Here is an 18,180-nt window from a genome sequence, read left to right as displayed (position 1 = left end):
AAATCTGAGAGCAAATTATTTTTTCAAGAACTTTCAGGAGTGAGAGAGTGAGTTAATATTTAATGTCAACAATGGCAATATTTCAGCCATATTGTGAGGAGGACTTTCAGGAACTTTTGTATTTTTCAAAAACATCCATAACACGATGTTGCTATAGCAACTGAACTAACCTGTATCCTGCCAGAATGTTCATGAGGGAGGATTTCCCTGCTCCAGAGGGTCCCATTATAGCTGTGAGTTCCCCCGACTTGAACCGACCAGAGATGGACTTCAGGATGGTCTTGGGCTCTGAAACATCATCCAACAATCAGATCTTTATGATGCCTGACTTGAACAATCAGATCTATATGATGCTTGACTCCCAACAATCAGATCTACATGATCCTTGACTCCCAACAATCTGATATATATGATCCATATGATCCATATGATCCTTGACTTGCTTGCGCTAGGCCAGAATAATGCCAGGTTTTTTTCGTGCTCGCCCACTAACATACCATGCTGCAGTTTAACATGAATACCCCACTCAGACAGAGACTCCGGGCTGACCGGTCCTTGTTTTAGCATCTTCATGCCGAGTGTCAGGCAGGGTAACAACAAGCACTAACTTTGAGTGTCTTTTGGTATGAGATAGGCCAGGAATTGAACCCCGGACTTTCCACTCTCCGTTGATATGTTCTATCCACTCAGAACAAAATACAATTAAAATACAAAATACAGTCTATGAAAGTATTTTTATTTTTCTTCAAACATGTAATCCCATCCGGAATTCACAATATATCTGAATCTGTAGCAGTACATTGGTAACAATGGTGACCCTGATCATGATGAAACCTCAATTTTATTTCAAAATTCCTCAAAGTAAGTGTGGTCTTATTAAGCCACTACCAGCAATACTCAAACAATATCAGGGTAGCAGGGGACACTGTAACCATGTGGGGAATAGAACCTGGATCTACGGCGTGACAAGCAAACGCTTAAACCACTAGGCTATCGCCACAAAACCCCAAAAAGATATTACTGAAAATTAAGCAAAATCCCTCTATAACCATGGCAACTAAGATTGAAAAAAGATCAATAAAACATGTGCCCAACCTAATTTTACCGTTCCTTTGAGAATTTGATTATCTAACCTATGTTACAGTTCTGAAAATAACCCGATTAGAACATTAGAAGACCAAGACAGAACATGTTATTGAATGTATCAACTAGACAGCAGGTTCTTCAAGGACATCTTACTACCATCATCGAAATGCCAACCAATTACCACTGTTGCCATGGTAACATAGTAAATACAGCCTGTCAGTATCGGCTGTGGAGAGCCTCTGGTTTAGTCCAATATAACCTTTCATTAGATAATTGCTGTGGAAGGCTACAAAAGGATGGCCCACGGTGCCTCCATGAACAAACTGGTCTCATATTCCTCGACTGATCAGAGATGGCAGAAAGTGGTCCATTATATTTCTCTAGGGATGTAGGGGAAGCTTTGTTGTTAGGGCTGTTTATTGGCCAAAAACTGTTGCAATACATTGCATTACAGGTATCTGCGTCATGATACGTATTTTGATATTTTGGGACCGTTTGACAGTTTGACAGGGCTTGACATTGATTGACACAGGTTTAAGATGCAGATTCTATTTTTGACATACTAAAGTTTCTCATGTTACTCGTCGCCATTTTGTAGTCATGGATACAGGGGAGATAACAAGATAAAGAAAATCACTCCCATGTTTCTGCCATTTTGTCAATCAATTTTGAAACATTATTTGTGAAAGAATTTCTTTGTAGATTTTAAGTTAAACAACACATATAAGAACGAAACTTGTTTTAATATACTGGAGTGAGTGAGTTGGGTTTAACGCCACTTTTAACAGTATTCCAGTTATATTATGGCGTGTCAGCTTAATGTAGGAGGAAAGGCCAAAGTGATGCAGGTCTCAAGACGATTACCACTTAGGTGAAACCCATGAGCGCGGGTATGGTGCTGATAAACCTAGAAACATAACCCGGGATTTGAACCCACAATCATAGGTTTCTGGCGTGCCCAAGGGACGGAACTCTGCAGAGAGAACCGTGGCACCTCAGACGACTGGGCCACCCGTGCCCCCAAAATATACTGGAAGACAGAAAACATATTGCACTGTTTGAGAAGCATAGTGCAGTATAAGAGTAATACCATGCTATCCTACTAGTGGATTATGGCTACTTATTAGAATATTAATAAGTGATGGATCACCATTCATCTAGTTATTTATCAACATATGACATCTGAAAGGCCCACAGTTCTACAACACAGATACATATTTAAATTGAGTGGTGAAATAATTTGTTTGTTTTACGCGTTTAATGCATCAAACAGTCATATTCCCGCTGTACCAGACAATCAAATGATTGACATCATGATCATCGATCAATGCAATTAGGATACAACGACATGCATCAACCAAGTCAGCAAGCCTGACCACCCGATCTCGTTAGTCGCCTCTTAGAACAACAATGGGTTGCTGAAGACCTATTCTAACTCAGATCTTCAAAGGGACATCAATTATATAAAATGTCAGCTGAAATATGCCTCTTTGACGTTTCAATTGACACCATTATCCTGATTATCAAACTTCTGATACTGTTATCTTGTTATCAGTGTGTTATCACATAGTAAATATCTGTCATATCATATATAGGAAGGTGGAGAAGTGTCAGCTGATGATAATGTACAACTGATATCACCAACCATGCTTGGAGGAGGTGATATTTTCACTGATAATTATCCAAAATTCAGTCTTTGATTTAACGTCTTTTTCAAAATTTATGAAGGCAGGTGGAATTGTAACTGCCCTATACAGATTTGTCCCCAAAATTAACCGTCGCATCTGCTACGTCTACAGTGTTGTAGCAGTAACCTTGACTCAGAACAAGTAGCCATGACAAGTAGCCAATACGAGTAGTCTGTACTTGGTACAAGTTTTTTTTGTTTTGTTTTTTTGTTTAATGCTGCACTCAGCAATATTTCAGGTGTAGGACACCAGTCTGTAAATCATCAAGTCTGGACCAGACAATCCAGTGATTGACATCAATCCAAGCAACTGGAATATGATGCATGCATCAACCAAGTCAGGAAGCCTGACCACCCGATCCCATTAGTAGACTTTTAGGACAAGCATGGGTGGCTAAAGACATATTCTCTACCCGGATCTTCACTGAGGGAGACAAGCATGGGTTGCTGAAGACCAATTCTACCCCCAGATCTTTGCGGGTCCTTGGTACAAGTAGTCGTCGTTCGGGACAAGTAGCCATGAACCTGAACTGGGGACAAGTTTGTTCTTGTTTAATGACTCACTTTAGGGCAAGCAGTCTCACTTTGGGGCAAGCAGTCTCACTTTGGGACAAGCAGTCTCACTTTGGGACAAGCAGTCTCACTTTGGGACATGCAGTCTCACTTTGAGACATGCAGTCTTGACTCTGAACACCTACCAGTCCTCAATGTTTGTAAGCCGTGGAAAAGTAGACCTTTTTGTGACAGACAATGTCTTCTTTTTTTCAACAATATGAAGCATAATTAATTTGGGGGGACAATTTTCAACAACACCCCCCCACACACACACACAAACCTCCAAGAATATTCATACAGGCCAAACCAAACCTAGCCTGAACCAGCTTCAAAAACTTTGGTCCGACTAAAGGTCCTGCTGCCTCTTCAAGTGTCCTTATAAACACTTTTTTGACTGGATGTTAGGCAAAAGCCTCATTACTCAGACTCATCAGTCCCTGATCACATCAATCAAGTAATATCACTGATAAGATAATAGGACGGAGCCCACAGACAAAGTTCATCAGGTCATGCCAAGGTGAAGGTCAGCCATGCAATCCCTGTGCACAGAATCTACACATGTGAACGTCAGTCTGAGGGATTTACACATTGCATTGGCAATGTCTCGACCATATAATGATGAGATAAAGTTATTATTATATACATGAGTGTGATATGCAGTGATATGGAAGATATGGCATGTGTGTGGTGTGGTGTGTGTGTGTATGTGGTGTGTGTGTGTGTATGTGGTGTGGTGTGTGTGTGTGTACGTAGTGTGGTGTGTGTGTGTGTGTGTGTGTGTGTGTGTGTGTGTGTGTGTGTGTGTGTGTGTGTGTGTACGTGGTGTGGTGTGGTGTGTGTGTACGTGGTGTGGTGTGGTGTGGTGTGGTGTGTGTGGGTGTGTACATGGTGTGGTGTGTGTGTGTGTGTGTGTGTGTGTGTGTGTGTGTGTGTGTGTGTGTGTGTGTGTGTGTGTGTGGTGTGGTGTGGTGTGGTGTGTGTGTTTGTACGTGGTGTGTTGAGGTGTGGTGTGGTGTGTGTGTACGTGGTGTGTGTGTGTGTGTGGTGTGGTGTGGTGTGTGTGTACGTGGTGTGGTGTGGTGTGGTGTGGTGTGTGTGTGTGTGTGTGTGTGTGTGTATTTGTCGGAACCAATGCCTGTTTCATCGAGTCAGTCTGAGTTTGTTCATGTTGAACTGTGGTCCATTTAGATATCCTAGGGCTGGGACGAGTCTAAATGTACCTCCCGGGTACCCACCACATTATTACCCGACCCTACCTGGGAACCGCTGTAGATATTTAGAGACAGGAACAAACTGTCCGATTTGGAAAAGTTTGACTGTAGACCTGGCAAAATGCATTTAGATACACATGTAAAACGATCTGGTCATGCATACACTGAAGTTTACTGCATGAAGTTTTGTCTTTATTGGAACCTATGGATGTCAGAAGGAATGGGTGCATTGTCAGAAAGAAATGGGAACATTAGTGACTTGTAGTGTAACCTTAGAGTTCTAGATATTTTTTTATCATTAAACAATAGGCCTATGTCACATGACTAACCATGGGTCCGGGTAGTCCTGTGGGTATCCGGGTCCTACTGGGTATCCGGACCCACCCGACCAGAGTACTCGAATTACATGTCTGAGCCCAATAAGATACCTTGCCTCAGTCAACATGAATACCCCACTCTGACACAGTATATTGACTCCGAGCCAGTCTTTGTTTTAGCCCCTTAATGTAGAGTGCCAGGCAAGGGTAACAAAAGTACCAAATGTTATGACGTGGCCAGGGATAGAACCACCGACCTTCACCTCTCAGGGAAGATTCAGTCCATTTGACCACATAGGCAGTCAAGCCAAAAATGAGATTATTGTTACATTGTTACATGTGGTTCTAAGATCCATGAAGATCCGGGATAGAGTAGGTCTTCAGCAACTCATGCTTGTCGTCAAAGGCGACTATGCTTGTCGCAAGAGGCACCTAATGGGATCGGGTGGTCAGACTAGCTGACTTGGTTGATGCATGTCATTGATCCCAATTGTGTAGATTGATGCTCATGATATCAATGACTGGATTGTCTGGTCCAGACTCGATTATTTACAGACCGCCGTCATAAAGCTGGAATATTGCTGAGTGTGGCGTAAAACAACAAACCAACCAACAACATGTAGTTCTAACCAAAAGAAACATGGAGGGTCAGAAGAGTGCAAATCCCGTATATAGTTGTTTGTTTCCCATTAGTCGCCTCTTATGGCAAGCATGGATCTTCACAGGTCTTTCTGCTCAATGATGTAACTTTAGAAACTGTGTATGCATTTAGTGTTCCGTGTTTAAGCGAACTGTTACCCCCAAAACAAACAAAACAGGTCTTGTCTTCATCTTCAGTGTCTTCTTCCCACACTGTGTACATGAATGATCAGTTCCGCTGTGAATTCAGTCCAGTTAGGGAATGTATTCTCCATGAACAGAAACAAATATATATTCTCCATGAACGGAAACAAATATGTATTCTCCATGAACGGAAATAAATATGTATTCTCCATGAACGGAAACAAATCTGTATTCTCCATGAACAGAAACAAATATGTATTCTCCGTGAACGGAAACAAATATGTTTTCTCCATGAACGGAATCAAATATGTATTCTCCATGAACGGAAACATATCTAGCAAAATTAGTTCCTGTGGTACAAAAATTACTACACATAAAGTTCCAGCAGAACCAATTTTCATTCAAGAGGTCAAGTGGTCATATGCAAAATCTCTAGCCACTGTAGGTGCAATGATGTATTTAATGTCATAGGAATAAGATCCCCCTTGCCTATATTTGTATTACGTAATTTTCATAAATGTATTTCGTTTTTAAAATGAATATATTTTTATCCTTTAATCAATATTGCATATAATGACCACTAATTAATGTATTATTGCCTCACTGGCAGCATATTGTAATACACTGTGGTATTTTGTTCTATCACTGAATGCAATATGTGACACCTTAATAAAACAGTCATCTTCTTCTTCTTCACTATGACATGCACCAAGCTCCTCACAGCGATAGTCCGTTCGCGGAGCTCTCTATACTATCGCTGCCACCAGTCAAAAATCCCCACTGTGACAGGTGGCCCCAACCATGCTTGGAGTTGAACTCACAACCGACAGACCGTTTCGTTTACAAACAAGTGACGACTGTCATGACGCTGAATACACTTACTGCAGATAAATTACTTTCTTTGTTTGTCAATTTGAATTTCTATTTCATTAAACCTATCACCTTTTTAATGATATAGTAAGAATGTAAGGGAGAAGTTGGTTGATTTTCCGTTAGTCTCCAATCTTAAACCCATCTGATTATTAAAACAACAAAGTAAATTCATCTCGAAAACATGGTCAGTCGTAAACCTTTTCAAAATGAAATATGATGGCATTTCCAAAGACAAAAACAAAAGTATAAACGTTGCTACATTTGGGGTTAGAGGGCAAATTTCAAGATTCTTTTAATGGCCGCGCCAACACTGGTGGCAGCGATGTTACCGAGAGTGTATAACGAAGGTGTCACGCGCTGGGAAGGAGCTTTTGACATGCACACAAGGAAGTCCTGCTTGTGATCACATTATGCAACAAACCCTAACAATGACTGCTCCCCTGGGCTTCACAAGCCTTCTATTGCATCACCCATTGCATCATTACATGGGAGGGGAACTGTCATTATTCAGATAACATCAATAGGTTAATTACACACAGTTAACAATATTTAATATGCAAATGATTGAAAATGGACGTAATTAATATCAACTTCCATTGTTTCTTCAGTAGTTTCAGAGAAAACGTGTCCCTATTTCACACAGTATGCACAAAGTTGAAAAGCATGGAGAAGTGAGTGAGTGAGTGAGTGAGTGAGTGAGAGAGAGGTTTTACACCGCTTTTAGCAATATTTCAGCAATATCACGGTGGGGGTCACCAGAAATGGGCTTCACACATTGTAAGCATGTTGGGATTCGAACCCGGGTCTTTTGCGTGACGAGCGAAAGCTTTAACCACTAGGCTACCTGAAAGCATGGAGGAAGAGCCATAACACTATAAAACATTAACTTAAGACACCAATTTTCAAACTCATTTGAGATTGTGACCATTATCACCAGGGTGAAAATTTTCTTCTTTTGTTTGTCCACATTGAGACGAGGACGGACGGAGGGACGGATAATGAAAGGACAGAACTTGTATGTTTGTTGTAACCACAGTAGATCAATATTATAATCTTCAGTTATACTGTCCTTAACCAGTAACAGTATTGACCTGCCCATTATGAGGGAGTACATAATCTGATGAATGACTAACTAGGGCATGGCTTAACCCAGTTGAGCAGCAACAAAGACCACTGGATCGGAAAGGACCTACATATAGAATTCATGTAACCGCCACTGAAAGAATCATATACCACTCAACATTTGCTCAGGACCACACCCTTGACTGAAGATGACTATTTTAGTCCTAAGCAAATGTTGAGTAGTGTACTTATATAAATAACCTTTGTCAAATCAGAGAACCACAGGTACAGTGAGTTAGTGAGTGAGTGAGTGAGTGAGTGAGTGAGTGTGGGGTTTTATGCCGCTTGTAGGAATATTCTAGCAATATCAATTTGGTGACACCAGAAATGTGCTTCACACATCGTACCATCTTGGGAATCAAACCCGGGCCTTAGAGGTAACAAGCGAACGATTCAACGACTACACTACCCCACCACAAGTACAGGTGAGGTTTAACGTCGCATTCAAGATCATTGCTCTCATATACCAATGTGTATGGTATGTGTGTATGTATGCGTGCATGTGTGTGCGAATGCAGCTTCTTGTACTAGTCCAGACTGATGTCAATTTTATAGTGCTAGCCCACTGACATACCATCAATGACCATACTGCAGTCAACATGAATACCCCACTCAGACACAGTATACTGACTCCGAGCCAACCAGTCCTTCTTTTAGCCCCTTAATGTCAAGCACCAGGCAGGGTAACAACAACTTTTGATATGACATGGCCGGAGTTTGAACCCACGACCTTCCGCCCTCTGGCAAACAACATTATTTAATCATTCACTCACTGAAATTCAAAGTGAATCATAACATTTGTGAAATGCATGACAGGAGAAGATTTATTAACTTGTGTCTATTTCAGTGGATGTCTTGTGGGGTGGGGGTGAGTAATTTTCCAAACACAAAACACATCACCCATTTCATTATATGTACAACATGAAATTCAAAGACGCTAATGCCAAAAGATCATGATCAGAAAAACACTTTTCAGAATAAAAATATCTTAAAAGTAGACATGATTTAATCCTACTTTCTGACCATTCAGTGTGTTCCAAACCACGTAACTACATACACAATGTCGTTGTCCCCACACTAGCTGGGGCATTGTGTTCTCCAATCTGTGCACTCCTGTCCACACAATGGAAGCTCATTACAAGTATGTAGCCCTTCATGCTGCAGGTCAATCTCATAGGCAATGCAATCAACAGGATGCCTGACGCTGTTTCACAACATATGACACCTTCATTGACACATCAGAAGTGGCATAAACAAGATATGGATTGTTCAGAAAAATATACCAAGATGGATGGTGGATGATCCAGGTTTGGATAAGTAGGGTACATTTTCTACTGACCAATCAACATACGGCAGTGATTCAAAAGAGAATGTTTTGGGCTTGTGTTTACAAAATTTATGGGCCATTTGTGGCAGGTGTGGGCCATAACTTTCACACCATGGGCCATTGGCAATTGCTATGGGCCATCAATTTATATCTAATGAGCACGGGAGGAAAAAGCAAAACGAGTTTGTATGAATGAGTACAGTGGGGTAACAAAGATGGTGGCAAATGTGCTTTTTACTGGTTGTGATGATGAAATATAAATGTGATTTGTCAGTCAACGTAAACTTGTTGGTGCAGGTAAGAAAACTATGGCGTATTCAGGATGCACCCTTTCTTAAAATTAATGGTAAATTATGAATGGCACATGACTTCCCTCAATGACTGGGACCCACCTCTGCACACGCACCCCTGGACACGCACCCCTGGACACGCACCCTTGGACACGCACCCCTGGACACGCACCTCTGCACACGCACCCCTGGACACCCACCTCTGGACACGCACCCCTGGACACCCACCCCTGGACACGCACCCCTGGACACGCACCCCTGGACACCCAACCCTGGACACGCACCCCTGGACACGCACCCCTGGACACGCACCCCTGGACACGCAACCCTGGACACGCACCCCTGGACACGCACCCCTGGACACGCAACTCTGGACACGCACCCCTGGACACCCACCCCTGGACACGCACCCCTGGACACGCACCCCTGGACACGCAACTCTGGACACGCACCCCTGGACACGCAACCCTGGACACGCACCCCTGGACACGCCCCCTTGGACACGCACAAACAACACTATAGTTTCTATGTACCTTTACTCCTGTTGCCCTCCTTCACTGTGTACATGAGTTCGCGGAACTCAATGTCGATTGGTCGTCGTCTCTGGAAGTTGGAGAACTGGCTCCGGGAATCCCGGAGATTTGTCTTCCCAGACATCCCATTTTCGAGAAAAGATGGAGACTTCTTGACTTCCGGTTGCAAGTAGTTCCCCAGATGCTGAGGGATGTGCACTTGCACTGATAGTAGCTCGGCCATTTTCTTCACTCTCTTGTCATTGCCGTCAGAGAAAAGTGGTAAATTTGAGGAAATCGCCTGCTGAAGATACCTGAAAACAAATTAGTATCATGAAGTGACAGTTAGAAACTGTAGTGTCGATGAAGACTGAGTTGACATGGATTTCAAGTTCAATAATTCTTTCAACGCGCATTTCTCAATAATAGCGCAAGAATAAAAGGATATTTAAAAAAAAACAAAAAAAACAAAAAAAACATCCCACATGTAGCAGTTGGGCAGTTTCTACAACAGAGAAATCTCATATACCTCAACAGGGAATACTTATGGGTGAGTGAGTGGGTTTGACGCTGCTTTTAACAGTATTCCAGTTATATCGAGGCATGTCACCTTAATATGGGAGGAAAGCCCGAAGTGATGCAGGTCTCGGACGTTTACAACTTCGGTGAAACCCATGAGCACGGATATGGTGCTGACAAACCTAGAAACATAATCAGAACGAACCAGGTTTCTGGTATGCCCAAGGGACACAACTCTGCACAGCTAATCACGGCGCCTTAGACGACTGTGCCACCCGTGCCCCCCTGGAATACTTATGACAATAACATTTGTGTACCTGTTAATACAGAAGTGAGCAGTGTGCAATGTTATGAAGCAAGCTCCAACACAATGCACGAGACTAACATTACACTCTCATATTATGGCGCAGGGAATGAAAAAACGCTGTAAGGAGCTTAGTTCCTGTATCTGTCACATAGAACAGGCTGTTTGATTGGCTCTTCTCATTTATAAACAAACTTTGATAGGTTTACGCCATTATGGACAAAGCTTTCCATCCGCATGTCAGAAAATCAACAATGCAACGGTTGTGTGAAGCGTCTAAAGACTCAATTACGTCTTATACTGATACAAAATATGGGAAAAGACGACAAAGCTTGCAATAGGATAGTTGACATCTTTCAGAGCTAACTGACTTTGTGTGAGTTCTTCTCGAGGCAAGGGAGTTAACTGACTTGAAAAGTTCAGTTTCCACCCTTGCTGAGCTACGCTGGAATTCCTGGGCTCGATCGTAGCACCACCAGTGGTTGTTATTAGTTATGTCCCTCCTTATAAGCCTCTTCTATGGACCAATCAGATTCCACCTCTCGTATCACTTGCATTTGTTTGAAACAAAATGGCGGCACCCAGTCAAGACGATGTGATCGATAATCAAGATCTATATTGTGATAAAACGGGTCTTACATAGCAAAGTACATCAAATCACATGAGCACCTTGATCAAAAACATCTGCTGACAACAAGTTGGTGGTGCACATGCTTTGCAAATCATGAAATCAACCAAAATCAGCCTGACAGTTTACTAACCGGTTTTCGATTTTGCTGAGCGATTTTGATTGGACTATGCATAGTGGTTAGTCCAGCAAAAAAGTAACTATTATATGAGCCTAGTTTGGCATGGATGGAAACTGGACTTATACAGGTAGTTAACTCAGTTGCCTCGGGAAGATGGATCGTCATGAGTTTGGAGATGAGCAAAGCAAACAACAAGTAACAGAGTTTGCCAATTACAGCTTTGCTTTGTCTTCTGAACAAACACCTTGCTGTGGTAGCTTATATTGGTTCGGTTGCTTTTTGTCCCAAACGGGAAATTAAATACTTTTTAATTTAACCATGAAAAATTAATACAATATTGGGACAAATTGCAAACATTTCCAAAATCTCTATATACTATGTTTATGACAAATAAGAAGCAACCTTATCTAAACATGCTAAAGGAGACATACCACGTGCATCGAACCATGCAATTGGGATATGGTGACATGCATCAGCGAGTTTGAACCCGATCTCGTTAGTGGCCTTGAGTGTGTAGCAACACAAACAGTTACGTTCATGGAAAGGTCAGGGAATGAGTTAGTGTAAAATATTTTTTGTTGCTTTTTTTTTATAATGAGTATATATCATGCCCTTTGAGCCTGTTGCTCCCAGAGCACCATTACCTTTATCTGCTATCACTTACCATGTCAACGCCAGTAAGTCTAATGTCCACAACGGTCCAATTCACAAATATATCAAGGCTGTGGTGACCCATTTTGTGCCGTAACACATCCTTGAACGTTGAGCGGAGATCATGATGGCCCAAAACATTCTCTCTCACAAACAACCCCATCATTTTTTTAATCGAAATTCACAGTTGTCTGTTAGCCAGAGACTACTAAAATATGCCATGGACAAGTAAAAATCCAAAGATGGTAGTCCTCACTGACAAGAAGCATTTGAGGGCTTTTATTCTAAACCAGTTCTCAGTTATTCAATTTTGCTTCAAATGGGAAATGAATAAAACGGACAGAATATGTAAACATGGTAAAAGAATTTGCCTTTTCAAGCAAGAATAGCTACAAACTCTGTGGACTCGTGAAATAAAGTATCTACTAGTCCTCAGGACTAGTCTTCTCAAAGACAAACATTCCTAAGGCTGTTTATGTAGCATCTAAAAACTCATATGAATATATTATTTAGGCAGCCCTAACTCTGGACTTGCCTTATCACGGCGTATCAGATATACCCAGCTCATGAGAAGATAACATCAGTAAACTCATGCTCATATACAGGGATTTCATTATGTTGGCTGGTTGGTTTGTTGTTTTATGCCGCACTCAGCAATATTCCAGCTATATGACGGCGGTCTGTAAATAACCGAGTCTGGACCAGACAATCCAGTGATTGACATCATGAGCATCGGTCCACGCAATTGGGACCGATGACATGCATCAACCAAGTCAGCGAGCCTGATCACCCAATCCTGTTAGTCGCCTTTTACAACAAGCATAGTCGCCTTTTATGACAAGCATGGGTTGCTGAAGACCTATTCTAATCCGGATCTTCATGGGTCGATTTCATCATGTATCGCGGTATCAATGTATTGGTACGGATGCGTAGTGGCAAAAGAATCCTATTGCAATATCGCAATATTGGTATCTGTATTTCTATACATGTTTGCAATATATTGTGAGCTAAAGCTTTTGACACTGATTGACATTTACGTGTGGATTCTATTCAGAGCTCCAGATAAGCTTTTGGTGTTGTGGGTATTTTACCAATGCATTTGAAAATCATAGGGTATCAGTAATTCTATCTGGGTTTTCAAATTTCTGTTTCCCACTAGTTTTTACACATGTGGGTATTTAAGTTAAATATTTAAAAACACTATTCATCTAGTCCCTGCAAACTGGTGTCGTGTGGGTTCGAGAGCTTTATAGGATTCAAAAGTACCACGATACTTCCACAAGAAAGTGTGATGGCAAATGATCATGATGTAACTGTCATCGTGGAGCTTGGCAAGGTCGACGGAATGCCCGTTTATAATTTCAAAATAAGTTGCTGATTTGCTAATCGAATACGCAGGGTTACTTCACAATATTTTGATGATACGCTTTTTGATAAGTTTTATTTTTGTAGCGAATATGTAATGTTCATGGCGTATTTGATATGCTTGGATTTTATTTTACTGCGTATTTCTGCATTTCTGATGCGTATTTTACACAGATAAGCAGCTTATCTGGAGCTCTGCCCTCTAAAAAACACAATGTACTGGTATTTTCCATACATATTGTGATAAGTATTCATTAGTAATTCAAATCATTGTATGCTGCACACCTCTAACTAAAATTGCCAATCTGTCACACCCTACTCCTATGCAGCTAATCAACGCTGTGTCGAAGTTGAAGGACCTACATAAATACTTCCAACACAACCAAAAATGATAAACAAGTAGGGACCAAGGTTTAACTTCAAGACAGCCATAAGTTTGACACATCAAAGTTTGACACAACAGTGTATGACGCATGAAAGTTTGACACATCACAGTTTGACAACAGTGTTTGACAGTGAATGATCAACAACAATGAAAACTCATACTGATACTCATCACTATATTCAACATCATGATACATGACTAATATTTCATGTATATTCTGTAAGCATGTACGTGTAACCATGGTATGCTTAGCCGGGAGATGAGAGCCTTATGCCCTCAATACCTGCATCCATTTGTGTAAGAAATATTAATGTTATCTCGACACATAAATTACGTTCCTATCAGCAAATGTTGTTTTGAATGTGTAAAAATACAATTGTCCTCACCGACATGGCCGGTCAACCAGTGCTTGTGCTGCAAAAATAACCACATACACCTACACCCTGAATGAGTTTCGATAATAATAATATCATATCACACCACAGCTGGGGAACAAAAGACTGCTTATTGTTATTAATAATTGGGTGGAAATACTGGGATGATCGTCATGGTCTAGTTCACATCCGACAAACATTAAGGCAAGGTTATAACTCATGTACAGGCAGTGTTCAAAATAAGCACCTGTCTGTAGCGGGCCTTTAGTTTCCATAGTATCCTTATGGCCTGCAGTAAATTTACATGTTGATGTCTTTGTCACAACAAGCTGCAGTTTTGGACCTGCAGCTTCTAAAGTCTGTGTGTCCTGATGGCAGCCTGGCAATGTACTCAAGCTCAGACTTGAAGTGTCATCTGTACAAGTACGGCATGTGGTCACAATATCAGCATCATAAATTTTCCAACAAGATTTATTGTCACAACCAATTACAAAAGTGTGGGATGTAGTCACGGTAGAGTAACGTGTGTTAGTGAGTGACAACTGTCCTCCTCCACAGATTCTGTCACTGAGTACAGCCCAGTCTTAAATGTTAAAGGGTACATGGAACATTACGAGATGTGTGACCCAAAAAGCATTCTTGATCAATATCAATATCATAATTCCGCCATCTTTTCTGCTACACATTCTGACCTAAGTTTACTCAAGGGCAGTTTCAGGACTTAAGATCAAGTGTTTCCTTACACTTAATATATTCTCATAGATTGCGCTTTGTGATCCAAGATTTAAGACAAAATTTGGTCTAAAGAGTGAACATTTACTATACATACTTTAGGTAGAACTTGATTATCTTAAAATGTATCGATCCTTTGCATGCACATTAATGAAGAACGGGACATAATTGTACTAGGGCACCATATGTTACAGCGTACATGATGGAACTGCGTGGCAGCAAATGTCTGCTGTCTTAACACTGTACAAGGAGCAAAGTAAGTACCTGTCATAAGTAAGTACTCACAATTAACCAATGGATGTGTTTGTCAGCGTGTCAGTGTCAGTGTGTGTCAATGTCAGTGAGTGTGTGTGTGTGTGTGTGTGTCTGTGTCAGTGTATCTGTGTGTGTGTGTGTGTCTGTGTCAGTGTATCTGTGTGTGTGTGTGTGTCTGTGTCAGTGTGTGTCTGTGTCAGTGTGTGTCTGTGTCAGTGTTTCAGTGTCTGTGTCAGTAAGGTGTCTGTGTGTGTGTGTGTCTGTGTCAGTAAGGTGTCTGTGTGTGTGTCTGTGTCAGTGTTTCAGTGTCTGTGTCAGTAAGGTGTCTGTGTGTGTCTGTGTCAGTAAGGTGTCTGTGTGTGTGTGTGTGTCTGTGTCAGTGTGTGTCTGTGTCAGTGTGTGTCTGTGTCAGTGTGTGTGTTTCAGTGTCTGTGTCAGTAAGGTGTCTGTGTGTGTGTGTGTCTGTGCCAGTGAGTATCTGTGTCAGTGTGTGTATGTGTCAGTGTGTGTGTTTCAGTGTCTGTGTCAGTGTATCTGTGTGTGTGTCTGTGTCAGTGTATCTGTGTGTGTGTTTCAGTGTCTGTGTCAGTGTATCTCTGTGTGTGTGTGTGTGTGTGTGTCAGTGTCTGTGTCAGTAAGGTGTCTGTCTGTGTGTGTCGGTGTGTGCCAGTGTGTGTCTGTGTCAGTGTGTGTATGTGTCAGTGTGTGTGTTTCAGTGTCTGTCAGTGTATCCGTGTGTGTGTGTCTGTGTATCTGTGTGTGTCTGTGTCAGTGTGTGTGTTTCAGTGTCTGTGTCAGTAAGGTGTCAGTGTGTGTGTGTGTTTCAGTGTGTGTGTGTGGTTCAGTGTTTCAGTGTGTGTGTGTGTGTGTGTGTGTGTGTGTGTGTGTGTGTGTCAGTGTGTGTGAGGTAGGTATTTCACTGCCTCAATACAGAACACAAGGAAACAAACACATTGATTTGAGACATCCAGTATGTCCAGAAACCAAATTAATTGTTTCCATTATAAAACCCACCAAAAAATAACATTCCATTCCCATATTGTTTTCCACCACCACAAACAACAAAATAATAGACACCTTTGTATTAATTTCGACTCACAAACCCTTACTGTGAATATCACAGCCATGAAGTGGAACACAAGTCCCCAGTCTCCATGGTAGCACAAGTGAGAATCGGTCTTATCTATGAGTTAACCGTTGATAAGTCCGACTTGTGCATTGTAACTCTGGCTATTGTTCTCTAACAGTCTGACCCATTTCCTGACCAAGGTTGATGACCAGCTAGTCCAAGTGTTCTTATCTTGTGATGACCCACACTAAGATGACCCACACCCTCGAATGATCCGGATGTCAGCACACGGCTTGCAGTTAGACTTGTGCTACACAAAAGTAACTGGCATTGGTTAATGGTTATATAGTCTGATCATGTTGATGACGTGAGTGAGTGAGAGAGTTGGGTTTAACTCCGCTTTCAACATTATTCCAGTTATATCACGGCGTGTCAGCTTGATGTGGGAGGAAAACCCGAAGTGATGCAGATCTTAGACATTTACCACTTTGGTGAAACCCAAGAGCATGGGTATGGTGCTGACAAACCTAGAAACATAATCGGGGCAAACCGGGATTCGAACCCACAACCATAGGTTTCTGGCGTGCCCAAGGGATGCAACTCTGCACAGCAAATTGTGGCGCCTTAGACGAGGGATTCTGGGTCAGATTTGGTCCACAGTACCTGCTGTCTGTCTTGTTTGTTTGCTGTTTGATGCTGCATTCAGCAATATGCCAGCTATATGGTGCCCTCCAATAAATAATCAAGCCTGGATGCTCATGACGTCAATCACTGGATTGTTAAGTCCAGATTTGATTATCATAGATCATTTTACAAGCTGCCGTTTGATATAGCTGGAATATTGTGAAAGTGCTTCTTTAAACAACATTCACCTCATGCTATTGCATAACATTTAAATTTCACAATGGCTAAGTCAGTGATTTATCTAAGATTTCAAAATCTAAATGCCCTGGCAGCAAATTTGGGACAAAACATATTGTGTTCAAAGTCGGACCTTTTTTTAAAATGTTTTGGACAATGTCAAAATGGTCAAGAAGAAAATATACAACAGAAGTGTGAGAGTTAATATGCTGTCCTCGACTTCTATTTGTGTCATTATTAAGAATCAACACTGGATTTAACATAATAAATTGAAATCAACCCTAACAATATTTTACTTTCAACATTGCCGCCTACATGTCCTACATTTAGGAGATAAAAATACCATGCATACTGTGTTTTCAGTGTAGAGCTAGGTCACTTGTAGATTTAACCGTGCTAAATTTAATTTCGGACCGAAAGAGCAGCAATATTAGCTGTGACGTGGCCTTCAAATCAGCAGTTTCAATCAGAGGGGGTTTATTGTGATTTGACCTCAGATTGACCAATCAGAAGTGCAAAATTTCCAAAATTATGGTAGAATTTAGCATATTAACCAAGAATGTCAATTAAATAGAAACAAATGGTTTGGCACGACAGAAATGCAACAAATTAATATGATGATCATATTTCATCAGAAACATAATAAAAAGAAGCTCAACATGAACAAAGCAGCTGCTCTCTGCAATAAGTTTGAAGCTTATTGCCAAGTACATCAATACTATTATTAATATATTTGAAAAAAAAACACAGTCACAAAGCTCTGCAGCTCGCCTGAATTATGAACAAACAATAGTGGTCTTGTTTAAAATTGAGACGGAATTGTGAGAGCATTTTTTAAAGATACCATAGCTGATAGCTGAGATCATTTGTCATGTTTGTAAATAATCAAGTCTGGACCAGACAACTCAGTGATCGATATTGTAAGCATCAATCTGTGTCGTCGTGGTATGATGATGACACACGATCAAGCAAGTCACCAAGCCTGGCCACCAGATTCATATATATATGTCACCTCATACGACCAGCATAGCTCGCTGGTGACATGAATTAACCCACAATCCCCACGGAAAGTGTTATTTACCCACTATCCCCACGGGACTTGTAAATAAGTCCAGACTAGACAACCCAGAGCTACAGTCCATATGATGACACA

The 18,180-nt window shown here is 41.3% G+C and overlaps 1 protein-coding gene across 3 annotated transcripts in view; it reads right to left on the bottom strand.

The window, feature by feature from the left end:
• The window catches only part of LOC139458291 (ATP-binding cassette sub-family G member 1-like), a 43,544-nt gene that overhangs the window by 16,306 nt on the left and 9,058 nt on the right, over window positions 1-18,180 (bottom strand). For all 3 annotated transcript variants that reach the window (XM_071239679.1, XM_071239677.1, XM_071239678.1), the window contains exons 2-3: window positions 9,785-10,077; window positions 171-288 (exon numbers count right to left, since the gene is read on the bottom strand). In XM_071239679.1, coding sequence (XP_071095780.1) covers window positions 171-288; window positions 9,785-10,007 — 341 coding nt within the window. In that variant the 5' untranslated portion in view covers window positions 10,008-10,077. The remainder of the gene's footprint in view (window positions 1-170; window positions 289-9,784; window positions 10,078-18,180) is intronic.

This window comes from Haliotis cracherodii, unplaced genomic scaffold (assembly GCF_022045235.1).
Source record: "Haliotis cracherodii isolate W230 unplaced genomic scaffold, xgHalCrac1.p SCAF_12, whole genome shotgun sequence".
Lineage (NCBI taxonomy): Eukaryota > Metazoa > Mollusca > Gastropoda > Lepetellida > Haliotidae > Haliotis > Haliotis cracherodii.
This window is presented reverse-complemented; position numbering and strand designations above follow the sequence as displayed.